The sequence below is a fragment of the Pseudomyrmex gracilis genome, unplaced genomic scaffold, assembly GCF_002006095.1.
Source record: "Pseudomyrmex gracilis isolate BER0280 unplaced genomic scaffold, ASM200609v1 scaffold_1323, whole genome shotgun sequence".
Taxonomy (NCBI): domain Eukaryota; kingdom Metazoa; phylum Arthropoda; class Insecta; order Hymenoptera; family Formicidae; genus Pseudomyrmex; species Pseudomyrmex gracilis.
The window spans coordinates 1-14511 of NW_018021907.1; the positions used below are offsets into that span (position 1 = coordinate 1).

The following is a 14511-nucleotide window of genomic DNA, read 5'->3' on the forward strand; positions in this document are numbered from 1 at the left end:
ATTTATAAAAGTACACACAATTCTCTTATAATAAATGTCTGTCAGTCGAGAAAAGTCTCAATAAATTGACTATAAATTTTGTGAATTAGTTATTCTGCATTTTTGCGTCGGAATCTGTCGTTACTGTCTCTGAGAGTTTGGAACTAATTTGAATATAACATGAATTAAATACAAGACAAAAATAAGATAAAAAAAATTTTAAAAACCATTAAAAACCATTAAAAATACATTTTAAATTTGCTATTTATTGTTCATGTATATATAAAAATATGTAAAAAGATCGTTCTATTTTTTTTGCTTTTTTTTACTAAGTTTACTTTTTCTTGTAGTTAGAACTTTATTCTTGTCGCTTTTATGAACATTTTGCTTGGCAATTTTTCGCGAATGTTCAACTTTGTTTTTTTTAATTGGAGGTGTTTCTGATTCATTTTTAGCTTTGCGTTTCTTAACTAGTTTGTTTTTCTTTGTGTTTGTCCCATTTATGATCTCGGTAGAAGATAAAGAACAGTCTTTAGCGGTATGACCTATGAGCAAATTAATAAAGAATTAGAGAGACAGACATATGATTAAAAGTGCACTTTTGAAAAAAGTATACTAGTATTCACCTAATTCCTTGCACTTAAAACATCTTCCTACAATATTTGGAACTTGGCCACACGTATGTTTTTCCAACATACATCTTTTGCATGTTTCGCAATGCTCCCACGTGGGTTTGACGCATCGCTCGCATATATCGCAGTGTTTGTATGTACGACCGTCTTTAGATGTGCACTCTTTGCACTTCTTGCAATGCTTATTTTCGACAGACACCCATTTCTCACATTTTTTGCAGAACTTGTATCCGTCAGATATAGGAAGTTCTAATAACTTTAATGGTACATTCGTAAAGAGCCTTACTGGGGAACCTTGTTTTCCTAACACAAACAACGGATGATTATCATAATCAACTTTATAATCGGACATTTCCAAATCCTTCAAACCGCCAGCCACTGATGGAGGATTGCTTTTTTCCTTCATTATGTGCTCCATGAAATATGGGAACATAAATATAATTTTCAGTGAATTATCATTGTCACTATCAGTAATATTATTTAATTTTCTATGTAAATCAGATATGGTTTTAATTGTGTAAGACATGGGCTCTACACGACCACCAAAGGGAGGATCACATATCAAATAAGTGTTCTTTCCTTTATTTTGAGAGATAAAATCTTTGAAAACATTACTTGCATCTTTCTTGAAAAAGTGATGGTTGAAAAAATTATACCAACAATATTCCAGAGGTCCAAAAAAATTGTGCTAAAATGATTAATATATTTATCGTGTACAATACAGTTTTTTGTTTGTAGAATCTTATAATTATTAAATCTCTACTTACAAATCTACCATCAAAGTCTAAAAGAAGAGAAGACATTTTATCTGCATGAAATTCAGTTATATATTCATGTATTCTTGGTGTTCCAATACAAAGAATCTGTTTAGCTCCAAGCTTCAAAAGCATGTCTGTTATATCCTTGGTAGATTTCATTGAGAAAAAATATTGTGCTTCTTTCTTTGCATCATCCAAAGCTTTTAAAAGCTCTGTTGGGTGACGTAGCTGATAATCAGACAAGTTTTCTGTAATCTCATGATCAGTATGCTTTTTCTTTTCAGAAGCAAATATTAACTTTTCACATGTATGGCAGTAATATCTGTTTGCCGGACATACTGCCTTGATTTCGTTCAACCGAATGAACAATTTTTGAGGAAAATAATGCTGTGTAAGTTTCTTCTTCTCTTGCTCCCAACTACTCTTTTGAGATTTTGATAGTTCTTCTCCATACTTCAAATAGAATTTGCATAGTTTTCTGTCACGACAAGCAGAGCATGCATAAAATTTATTTACTTCACCATCAACGTATCTGCCAAACAATAATGTTGGCCCTATAAAATAAAACTTACAGCCTCTTAATATAAAGTTTTTTTTTGACATAAAAATGTTAAGGTTTATTGTTTTACAAATTAAAAATTACCATGAACACATTGTGGATGAGTTTTTAGATCGCCCCACAAACATTCTATACCGCGTGCACCGATTTTCTCTTTTCGTTTAGTGTGCCCACGTGCACTGTCCATATTGTCACATAACCAACAATTATAGGTTAGGTCACATAACCAACAATTATAGGTTAGGGTTTGGTTTGGTTTGGTGCGCTTGTGGCTCTTGGACCTATAACGGTTAGTCCATACGCCATTCTATGACTGATTTGTGTTTGGTGGGAGAGCGGTAGCTTTCCACCAGACGGCGCACACTCATTAGATGGAGTGTGTTTGAGGAATGACGGACTGTTTTTGGTTTAGGCAGAGAGAAACCTGAGAGCGGCCATGCCATTGTAGTTTCTTACGACAGTTTCAACCGCTGGTTTTAGCCGTATTTCCACAAAAGTGGAACTCAAAGGCCGTTCTCCATGAAACTCAAGTCGCAGGTCTCGTGGAACTGATCAATCACGTTGGTCAATTGGCTGATTTGACTCTGCAATTGGTCAATTCCACGAGATCTGCTACTTGCGTTTAATGTAGAACGGCCTTTGAGTTCCACTTTTGTGGAAATACGGCTGAAACCGTCGTAAAAAATTACAATAGGATGGCCGCTCTCAGATTTCTCTCTGGCGATAGAAATAACACAGTTTTAAGCCTCTTGCACAATGGACGGAATAGCGATAGCGATAGAAACAACAAAAGTTTTAAAGAGTTTATATTTAAAAATAAAGGTAGGAACAGCGGAATCTAACATACAAAACCACACATNTATCAATGCAGATCAGAAAATCGGAATAAGCAATAGCGATAAAATTTCCGACGAGTTGGAATTCTGTGTTAAAAACTATGTTATTTCTATCGCTATCGCTATTCCTTCCATTGTGCAAGGTGCTTTAGACACAGGATTCCAATTCGTCGGAAATTTTATCGCTATTGCTTATTCTGATTTTCTGATCTGCATTGATACATGTGTATTTTTGTATGTTAGATTCCGCTGTTTCTACCGTTATTTATAAATATAAACTCTTTACAACTGGTATTATTTCTATCGCTATCGCTATTCCGTCCATTGTGCAAGGGGCTTTAGTTATACCTTAATAATTACTTATTTAATTTTAGGAGCTTACTTATCTAACTGTAATATAGTTATTTATATAAATTTAACCAAAATGAAGAATATATAATTCTATAAAAATATATTTAGGTTTTAGTTTTTTAATCAAGTGTAATTATATATATATGTTAATAATAATTAATCTGTCATCTAATTCTACTCATTCAGTTCTTGATACAAGAGTGGAAAGATTCGACTACTGATTTCTACATTGTTGTTTGTAGATCAATGATTATTTTCTACGATTGTATGACAAAGTCTGGCGATGTTTCTGATTTTATACTTAAGAAACAAGCACCGTTCGTAACATTTTGTCCACCAAATATCGTGCATAAGAGACTATTCACCGCACTATGTTCCCAAAGTGTACTGCTCCATTTATTTATAGTACGAAATGTTTTCTCTATTTGTTCGTCTTTTAACTCTTCTTCTTTAATTTTTACATGGCATAATACAAATGTATGTTCTATTGCTATTTCTGAAGTTCGAACTATGACATGTTTATCACTGTCAGCAATTATAAGACGTACCTGCAATTATTATAAATTGACGTTAAAACAAAACAAACAATGTCATATTCAATCAATGTATGCAAATTTTGGTATGTTTTTATAACTGATAAATTATATGTTTAAAAAATAAGTAACTAATTATATAAGAATGTATGATAAAGATGCATACTAACTTGATCATCCTTGGTAAAACTTTCATCGTCCATGATATTTAGGGACAAATTTTGCAAATATTTGGAATATTCTGATATTGTTTCATTGCTACCTATAATAGCGGCAGTGGAACCTTTATTTTTTGTTACATGACTAAATATTGATGTAGCATAATTTTTTATTTCTGCTTTTTGCGATGCTCGCCATGATAGTCTTTCTTTTTCTGTTTTCATCTTCAAGAGTTTCATATCGCGATTACCGAGCAATACGGCGTCCCCATAATCCACGCTATGTGCCAATTTTAATTTGACTAATTTCATAGAAGCTTTTGAATCTTCTGCCGAGCAATGTCCAGCTTCATTCTGAATATTTTCTCCGAGAAATTCGCGGGCTAATACTTGTAATTTTGTTTTCCTATACCTGTAGTAGAAACATCAATTATAAAAAATATTAAAATTCAAGAGACAATAAATACATAAATATATAAATTAATTAATATAAATAAAATATATAAATATATAAATAAATTAATAAATATGTAAGTAAATTAATATATATACATGTATAGAGTATTTGGTAATAGCCGTACAATTATTCGTAAGCGGGTATAGTTATATTGCGTCGAAAAGTCTTCTCATTTTTTGAAATTCATAATAATTACCGAGTTCTTAATTAATAAAGATCCGCGAATGAGCGTGCACGTTCAAAAGACAGCTCAGTGTTTCACTCGCTTATAGTTGCTATGCATGCGACATACTGTTTATATTAACTCTTCCCATTGAGTTGTTGCTCAATTTTTGTTGAATTAAGAACTTGTTAATTATTGCAAATCTCACAAAATAGTAAAGGACTTTTCAATTCAGTATAATTTTTCTCATTATGAACAATTGTACGGATCCTCTATTACCGAACACTCTGTATCTTTCTTGGATATCTCGCATATACCTGTTACCAGTGAGATTGAATATTACAGAAGTATCAATGATATAAGGATGCATCATTTTTAATATATGCAAGTCAGAATTCAAACTTTGTCCTATGAGAATTGCGTCTGGAGGAAGTAATTTTCTCAAAATTTGTTGAACATCATGCAATGTAACTGTTACATCACTTAGTATCTCTTCAGTAATACCGCTGTATTGAGTCAGATAATTAGTTATTGCATTCACTGGCTTGACTAGACTGTCATATATAATCTGTAATAAGTATAAAAATACTTATCGGTAATAAGTATTAAAATACTTTTTATATATACTTTTCCTGAAAATTGTGCATAAATACTTACATTCATACTTTCATCCACAACGCTAATTCTAGTAAGCTCTAGATTACCACTTGTAGTCATGCACATTTCACAATCTAAACTAAACATTGGGGATGTTGCTGTAGCCTCTTCATAAACATCTTTTGTTAATATGTAAGAGCCATATCTACAATGTATGTATTATAGTTTTGTAACTTTATAATATATACAAGTATCACATAATCATAATGATAAAACTTCACCTTTCTGCTAATGTACCTTTCAAAGGTACAGGATAATTTTCTTCCACCATTTGCCATAAGGACAAAAGCAATTTTGTTCTGCAAAATTTGTCAGTAGAGGATAAATACTTATTACTCTCCTGTTTAATAGAAACAGTTTCATCAGTGTTTAACAATTGTACTGGAAAAGCACTTTTTAACAACTTGATAACATTTCCACTTGATTGCAGAGCAGTTTCCAAAGAACTATATCCTAAAAATAATTAATAATTGTTTACACACACAAAATGTACATAAAAAAATGTACATAGAAAATGCATAAATAAAAATTATAAAACTACATAAAAATTAATGTATAAATTTAAAGATTATATTAAAAAAAAATAGTTTTATTTAAATACACAATGACTGTGTTCAGCAGAACTCAGTGCTTAGCAAGCACTTTGCACTTTTCCTGTAAATCTATTGGAAATATGAAAGTATATGCCAATGACAGGCAATAATCACAAAGTGCTTAGAGCTCTATTGAACACAGCCAATTTTTTTTACATACATACGTCTAAGTAATTTATCACACTGAGTTCCTGTTATAGGAACAGCTACAAGTTCTTCTGTTATAGAAGCTCCATAAACAACAGGTGTTACCACTTCTAAATGGTACTTGAAATTATTTGCTATATTTGAAAATAAACTTTCATAAGCCACAAAATGATATGCAGATAAACCTTCAACCACAAAAATCACAATCTGACTTATCTACAAAAAATGGTTTAATTTTTATCAATAAAATGGTTCAGATCTATACTAAATTCCAAAACTATAAATATGTAATAATTATTGTTACTTTGTTATATTTTTCAAGTTGACACCATCTTGTTGGTAAATAAGGAGAGTGATGTCCTAGCAATGAATATAAAAGCAAATGTTGTACATCACTAAGAAATATTGGTATTTTCTCTCCAATTTTTTTGCAGTCCAGAGTAGCATTCTCACCAACTGCTTTAAGAGTAAGCCTTGGAATTCCTTGAAGTCTTTTTTTACGTTTTCTAAGTTCTTGCTTTAATTTTGCATATTCCTCAGAGTCGCTTAATCTAAATTAAACAAGAATTATATTTAGTTGTACTTATAAGCTTTAGTTACAAATCAACAAAAGTATTTAAGCATTTTATTATTACTTAGGTATTTTAGTGTTCCTCTGTAATTTTAACTCGTCAAAATCATCTTTTGCATGAGTCTCCAAATATATATCATTTAAATTTGTGTTATAAAATCGTTTACGATTGCAATTTTCTTCTGCCATATCATTAAAGCTTAAAATCTGTGACGTGCTACCAGTATTTGTTAACTAAAAATAGATTTCTTTGTTACAGTTAATATAAAAAATATGTGTATGTAGGTGCTCTGAATAAGTTTTTAACTTAAATATTGCTTACCTGCTTTAATAATTGTAGTTTTGATCTTTTATCTTTGTCATTAAGTCTTGAAATTCTCACAAATGCCGCTGCTTTTTCTTTTTTCTTTTTTATTCTTTGTAATTGTTTAGTTGTAAGATCTTTCATAATTGATAAGGGTAGTTATTTAGATTATATCGCTAAACTTAGGTATCGTTAAATTTATAGTTATTTGACGTGGTTTTTTGCGTAAAACGAAAAAATCTACCAGAAATACGTACGTGTTTCGCAACTCAAGTTATTATGAGTATATCTTGCCAGAGAGGTTTGGTTTGATGGTTACTGGTGGTTACTGTTGCCCTTATGGATCAGTGGATCCTTATTGCTAGTCCATACGCCATTCTAGTCTTCACCATAGAGCTTATACTCATGGAGACACTGAACTCTATATACACTGGAATGCGCATCTTCACCTAACAAGCATAGGCTGCTTTTCTTTTAGGGCGATGTCCCATTGAGCGGAAATCTATAGCGGAACGGAATGTGCGGAACCAGCTTGACCAATCGTAACCATAGAAAAAGCGAAGGAAAGAAAACGGAATGGCTATGATTGGTCGAGCTGGTTCCGCACATTCCGTTCCGCTATGGCTGCGTTCGGAAAGCGCGCTATCAGCGCTGTTGCATCATTCTATCTTTATTGCTCATTAGATGTAAAACAAAGATAGAATGACGCAATAGCGCTGATAGCGTGCTCCCCGAACGCAGCCTATATATTTCCGCTCAATGGGACATCGCCCTTAGGAGACACAGTCGACACAAGGCGACACAAAAGTCATTCTGTCTTCGTTCAGTATTCAGTGAGAAACAAAGACAGAATGACTCTTGTGTCGACTGTGTCTCCTAAAGCCCGTTCTACATTGATCGCAAGCGCAAACGCAAGGTAAAGATCTCGTAGAATTGACCAATCACGCTGGTCAATTGGCTGATTTGATCAATACGATTAGTCAATTCTACCAGACCTGTTCCTTGCGTTTGCGCTTGCGATCAATGTAGAACAGGCTTAAAAGGAAAGCAGCCATAGCGAGACGTGGCCATAGACGTATAATATAATATATAGACTGCGCGTTTGGCTGAAAAGATGTCTTCAACGTTGAGAGAGACAACATACTTTGAATAGCAGAGAGAAACCTGAGAGCGGCCATCCTAATGTAATTTTTTACGACGGTTTCAGCCGCTGGTTTTAGCCGTATTTCCACAAAAGTGGAACTCAAAGGCCGTTCTACATTAAACGCAAGTATCAGATCTCGTGGAATTGACCAATTGCAGAGTCAAATCAGCCAATCGACCAACGTGATTGATCAGTTCCACGAGACCTGCGACTTGAGTTTCATGGAGAACGGCCTTTGAGTTCCACTTTTGTGGAAATACGGCTAAAACCAGCGGCTGAAACCGTCGTAAAAAATTACTATAGAATGGCCGCTCTCAGGTTTCTCTCTGTTGAATAGTAACTCTTTCTCTTGTCTATCATTTACCCCACTACTTTGCTAGACAAAGATGAGGCTACTATTCAACACCAGCTGTCTCTCTCTCCACGTTGAAGACATTTTCTTAACATGGCAAAGGTAGGGAACGCGCAGTCTATATATTATACGTCTATGGACGTGGCACAAATTGATAAGCGCCATTTTTGTTTGGCCTGGTATCTTAGCAAATCAAAAGTGCGTTCCGCGTCCCGCTACAATNAATCAGAAGCATTCTCCTAGCACGCGTAGAAACGTGTTACGGTTGTATAAGTATATGTGAAAAACATCTGTAATATTAGCGACATGAGGTGTTGCGTGCTCGGATGTGGACAGAGAAGTGAAAAGAGGATTTCATTTCATAGGTAAGGATTTTGGTATTAAATATAGTTTCTGCATGTGTTAACAATGTAGACTAAAAATCGTTAAGTTAAGTTATTTTGCAACATAACATATAATGATATTTTGCAATTAGCGCGCGTGTACTTCGTGCTTTTTTACCATTAAAAAAATAGGTTTTTAAATTGCATTAATACGCAAATTTATTTTTATATTATATTAACGAGCAGAAGCTCTTTTATACATATTTATAATTAAAATATTATAAATAAATATTTATAATTTTATGTACTTTTATTACTACAAACTCCTGAATAAACTTTTTCTATTTTGGTACTTTTTTATCTCCGTCATTCATATTGTAGCGGAACACAGAACACGCTTCTGATTTGCTAAAATACCAGGCCAAACAAACATGGCGCTATTCAATTTGTGCCATGAATTTTTCTTGATGCGCATTCCAGTGTATATAGAGTTCAGTGCATGGAGAGGCCATGCCTATATGCTAACCAGAGAGAAGCCTGAGAGCGGCCATGCCATTGTAGTTTCTTACGACGGTTTCAGCCGCTGATTTTAGCCGTATTTCCACAAAAGTGGAACTCAAAGGCCATTCTACATTAAACGCAAGTATCAGATCTCGTGGAATTGACCAATTGCAGGGTCAAATCAGCCAATCGACCAACGTGATTGATCAGTTCCACGAGACCTGCGACTTGAGTTTCATGGAGAACGGCCTTTGAGTTCCACTTTTGTGAAAATACGGTTAAAACCAGCGGTTGAAACCGTCGTAAGAAACTACAATGGCATGGCCGCTTTCAGGCTTCTTTCCAACCCTGGCTAGTACGGTGCCGACCTGAAGCTCAATGTTACCGTGCAGACAATATAGTAGCCTCTCTCTCCAGCTGCTTTGTGCGCATGCGGTGAACATTCAAGCACGCTTGGGCATTTCTCTTTCTCGCGTTCTTTCTCTCAGTTTCTAATGCTTTGTCTCGCTCGCACTCACTTGATAGATGCGCCTGCGCATAATGACGCTCGACCATCTATGCCCATATTTGGACTTCGTGCGTCTCCCTTTCTCGAGACTCGTGCCTCTCATTGCGAAGATACGCGACTAGCCACGGCTGGGCTTCTCTCTGGTAAGAGCAGCAAATATACCTAGCGGAAGCAGTCCTAAAAAATTTGAGTCACGTGACGTTTTGCTGCCGCAGAGTGCTGCTGTATGAAAAGGTACCTTAACACTAACAATTCGTAGACTTTTTTATAATTTAATTTACTTCATACTTCTATAGAATTTAATTTAACATATTTTTAAACTTTAAATTTTCTTTAAATTAAGCTATCTGTAATTAACAACAGTTGTTTATGCTTTAGTGTAACCAACTGTTGTTGTTTCTTTTTAAAAACATAAATAAAATAATAAGAAAATTATATCCATACAAGACTTGAACCTTTATAACCCCTCGAGCACACAAGTCAAATGTAATGAACTTTTAAGCCCGTTCTACATTGACCGCAAGCGCAAACGCAAGGTAAAGATCTCGTAGAATTGACCAATCACGTTGGTCAATTGGCTGATTTGATCAATACGATTAGTCAATTCTACTAGATCTGTTCCTTGCGTTTGCGCTTGCGATCAATGTAGAACAGGCTTTACGTCTAAGCATAGGCTGCGTTCCGTTTCACGCATATGCGCGAATATATCTATAGTACACGTAACGTGTAGTATAGATAAATGCGCGCATACGCGTGAAACAGAACGCAGCTATAGACTTATATGTCTATGCGCTTAAGGTGATTGGTTCCCCACCGCTCTAATTGTAAGAGAGAGAGAGAGACAACTACTCCAGCACTATCTCTGTCCTTTAATGTTGTCTTCAACTTTGTAATATAAATGTTCCGTCTATTATATAGTATACCCATAAGTCTATGGATCATAAGCAATTCAACAAATTACAAAAAGTGGATTGCATCAGCCGTATCGGTTGGATGTGCGTAATTACGCTGTGAGTATTTTTGGACAATTGTCGGTGTTTTACACCACTTTCTTTGTTATTATCTTTAATTTAACCAAGTATACAACTCCGTGGCTTGGCGTCAGAAACCCATTCCACGGTTTTAAGAGGATGCTGAACCGTCCTGTTTTATCATAAAAATAGTAAAATGTCTGAATAATGACTTTTGTCAAATGTACTGCACAAATGAGAAAACGGTTCTCCACATTAAAAGAAAACAGTGTAACAAGTCCCGCCAGATAATAAATGTTTATAAAACGGAAAAATTTTTTTAAGAAAATTGACTACCTTACATTATCAAGTATGTCTAGAGATTTAACAGTTTATATGTCACAAAACACACTTTGGCCCGCTAGATAGAACCTGTAAGAATATTACAAAAGTATTAAAAAACACTTTGAACGCTTGCAGGAAGAGAAAGTATTGAGCCTGTAAATTGTAGACACAAAGGTTATTTTTCTTGTCAAAACACTGCACGAAGCACTACGTAGTTCCCAAACTTTGCACCAGAAGAGAAAGACATACGTCTATCATTGTCTTTTTCATGTCATCTATCCTTGTTTTTGTTTGACTCGATCCCGAGAAATGGCGCCAGCTACCCGACAGCGTAGCTGCTAAGTAGCATTTGTGACAGACTTTCTTCGTCAGTTCAGCATCCTCTTAAACTTTATCTCCCACGAAATTTGTATAAGCAGTTACTCACTGCAACATGCTCAACAATATATCTGAAGCGTAACAAAATTGATAATGTGTGACATATAAAATGTACTTTTATCTTATTAATTTATTTATAGAACATTTACAAATAATCAAGAGATTACAATTTTAAATGAAAATAACGAAAAAGAAGTCATTACGTTTGTATCTGATGAAATTTTAGAAACAATTAAAGTAGAAGATCCTAGTGTGTAAGTTTTTACTATGTACTTTATTTACATTTTATACATGTATTTATTTTATATCTTGTACAATTTCAAATACACAAGGTATCTGAAAAATTTTCATACAGCCGAAGTATAGAGATAAACTGAGGTAATCTTCTAGATAAAAAAGTTATTTGTCAACTTGCAAAATTTGTTATTGAATAATTAATTAATAAAATGAATCAATAAGCGCAATAAGAAACAATAGTTATGTATTAAAATTTTTCAGACATCCTGTATATGTGTGATATCAAGTAATTATAATATTTAAAATTTTATATTTTATATTTTATATTTTCAAAAATAAATAAAATAAATTTATTTATATTATTACATTTACTTATATAAAATTTTTTCAGAGAAATTGTAGGGTTTATTGAAGAAAATGAAAGACCAAAAATAGTGGGCAGAGCCCAACACTATAGATTATTAAAATTGATGAAACAACAACAGTCATCATAGAGTTTAAGTCGTAGCACGGAATGCCGAAATAGAACGTATCGAACATCATTTACAACCTAATCGAGTAACTTTGTAATAATAATACAACTTGTAAAACCAAATTTTTTGTTATTTTCTTATCTCTATTCATAAATAAGTATTTACATAATATCTAAATTTCTTTTCTTTATTTTAATACAATATCTTAGTATAATCAAACTACATTCTTGCATATTTTAGATTATTCATATTGATGGTGCTAAAGCTAAAACACCAAAAATTAAAGAGTTCAATCATGGAACCCTTCCTTACGAACTGATTATTCGTTCAAACACCATTATAAATACTTTAGGTGTCTTTGATTTAAAGAAAAAAATTAACGCCGTAGAACCACAATCGGTCGATTTGCCCGACAATTGTAAACATTTAAACTCGTGTATTCGTAAGCATTAATGCAATACTTACGATATGTTTACAAAAATTCTTATCTTTATCTTCTCTTTCTTTTTATTTCTATCTTTATCTACTTTTTTTCGTTTTATTTTCTTTTTTTATTTTTTTCTCTTTTTTAGTAAATTATATTAAGATCTTTTAAATATGAAATAATATAGAATAGAATAGAATAGATAATTTATTGAATTCCCCTAAGGATTACAATTATATATATATATATATATATATATTACATCTAGCTTATAATAATATTTACTTATATTAACTTAACTCTATCTTACTTTATCCCTTATACTAGTAAATTAGCTTAACTTAACACATTGTTGACCGGTCACGAGTTAACTTGTGTTTTTATGGCCGAACGTTGCTGACCGGTCACGAGTTAACTCGTGATGCGTTTTTTTTTCGCATCGCTGTTGTTTTCTCTGTTGGCGACCATACAGTGCAATTGTTGGTCAGTATAACACAAGCTGTTTCTCTCGCTTATAAAACTCGCCAAATCTTTTGTTGTAAAAAATATTTAATAATAAAATTTATTAAAGTTTATTTTTATTGTTTTACTTCCACTTCCAATTACGAAATAATAGCCGGTGACATGAGATAAATTTTCAGTAAAATTGCCGGTCAACAATGTGTTAACCTACGCACACACACACGCTCCTAACCCTAAATGTGGACCTCCGCTAGTATCCTTCCGCTCACATTTATTCATAACCTTACTCTCTCACACCCACACTCACACCTCCCCTCTCTCCAACCCCTTCTTAATTTTATTTTCTTTTTCTCTAAACTCTTCCAATTTCTTCAACCAGCTCTCCCCGCCCTTGTCCTCTCCCAGCACTATCCTCATCATATCTTCCCAATTTCCTATCGCTCCTCATCTCCCACACTCCTCCCATACATGTTTTCATTCTTCTATTTCACACCCACACATTCTACATATTCTATCCTCTTCCTTCATCCAGTATCTCCCTCCCTCATTGCCTAGCCTAAATCTTGCTATTCTTTGCCACCTCCTTTCTTTCCAACCTTTTTTCAAATATTCTGGGATCCCCTCTCCTCCTTATACCATCTATTATACTGTGACTCTCTTATTTTAGTCCACCTTTCTTCCCTTTGCATCTTCTTTTCTTCTTCAAACACAACTTGTCCTTTTCATTCTCCTTTTTCTTTCAACTCCCTCATCACAGCCATATTTATTCCTCTCTTCTCATAATATGCTATCCTTTCTCTTTCCCAATCCGACACTCCCTTCCTCCCTGCTTCCCTACTCCTAATCTCTTCCTAACACCTCCTTGCTATCTTACTCCCTCCTCCTCTCCCAGTCTTTCCTCAAATCTTCTTGCTCTTTGCCCCGCTCTTCTTCTTAATAGATCCCTCTGCAATTCTTTCCTCACTGAATATCCCGGTGTCATCCAATCAACTCCTAAAATCCATCTCAAGTATCTGTCTTGCATCCTGTCCATCCCCTTTCTTGTTCCTTCCAACCCTATATTTCCACTCCGTATCTTATCACCGACCACACCAGAGAATCAAACATTCATACTCTCTTACCGCAATCATTACCAAACCTCCTTTTCCCTAACCTGTCCCATTACTGCCGCCCCTTTTCTTACCCTATCCTTGATATGCGCTTCCTTCACTCCATTCCTCTGGAATACAAACCCCAAATATCTAAACTCTTTCATCTCTTTTATCATCTTTCTTCTCCACCACCATTCCACTTTCTTCTCTCTTCCACTTCCTTTCCTAAACCTCAGTATTTTTTATTTTTCAACATTTAATTCTAGTCCTTTCACCCTTAAATACCTCTCTAGCTCTCTCATCATTCCCCTCACCCTCTTCCTCTTCTGCCAGCAACACCACATCATTTGCATATGCTAAGGTAAACACCTTTCCCTCTTTTAAATTTACACCTCCCCATCTCCCTTTCCTCATATAATCCTCCAGATCCGCCGTCATCAGGTTAAACAGATCTGGACTCAGCGGACATCCCTGCCTTACTCCGGGCGTGTTCCGTTTGACCACAGTACGATTCGACACCGATCGATTCGACACCAAATTATTGGACACAGATTTATTCGACACCGTACGATTCGACACCAAATTATTCGACACCGTACGATTCGACACGAAATTATTCGACACC

The 14511-nt window shown here is 34.3% G+C and overlaps 2 protein-coding genes and 1 long non-coding RNA gene across 6 annotated transcripts; 1 reads left to right on the forward strand and 2 right to left on the reverse strand.

The window, feature by feature from the left end:
• Positions 1-25: 25 nt before the first annotated feature.
• LOC109862054 (zinc finger CCHC domain-containing protein 4) lies at positions 26-2375 on the reverse strand. The gene is made up of 4 exons (XM_020441949.1): positions 2013-2375; positions 1379-1923; positions 606-1299; positions 26-524 (listed from the first exon to the last, which is right to left on the reverse strand). The coding sequence occupies exons 1-4, from the start codon at positions 2113-2115 to the stop codon at positions 286-288; spliced, it is 1581 nt and encodes a 526-aa protein (XP_020297538.1). The 5' UTR covers positions 2116-2375; the 3' UTR covers positions 26-285.
• Positions 2376-3130: 755 nt separating this feature from the next.
• On the reverse strand, positions 3131-7078 carry LOC109862055 (putative RNA exonuclease NEF-sp). 4 transcript variants are annotated; one of them, XM_020441954.1, is made up of 10 exons: positions 6956-7010; positions 6717-6835; positions 6459-6628; positions 6128-6374; positions 5841-6039; positions 5305-5536; positions 5084-5228; positions 4744-4994; positions 3819-4218; positions 3131-3663 (listed from the first exon to the last, which is right to left on the reverse strand). In XM_020441954.1, the coding sequence occupies exons 3-10, from the start codon at positions 6581-6583 to the stop codon at positions 3373-3375; spliced, it is 1890 nt and encodes a 629-aa protein (XP_020297543.1). In that variant the 5' UTR covers positions 6584-6628; positions 6717-6835; positions 6956-7010; the 3' UTR covers positions 3131-3372. The 4 variants fall into 4 exon arrangements, with proteins under 4 accessions (XP_020297543.1, XP_020297542.1, XP_020297541.1 ...); XM_020441953.1 differs by having other exon boundaries at positions 3132-3663; positions 6717-6874; positions 6956-7078; XM_020441952.1 differs by having other exon boundaries at positions 3132-3663; positions 6717-6879; positions 6956-7078.
• Positions 7079-10470: 3392 nt separating this feature from the next.
• LOC109862056 lies at positions 10471-11989 on the forward strand. Its single transcript, XR_002251079.1, has 3 exons — positions 10471-10536; positions 11340-11453; positions 11828-11989. It is a non-coding gene; the product is annotated as an uncharacterized LOC109862056 (long non-coding RNA).
• The last annotated feature ends 2522 nt before the right edge of the window (positions 11990-14511 follow it).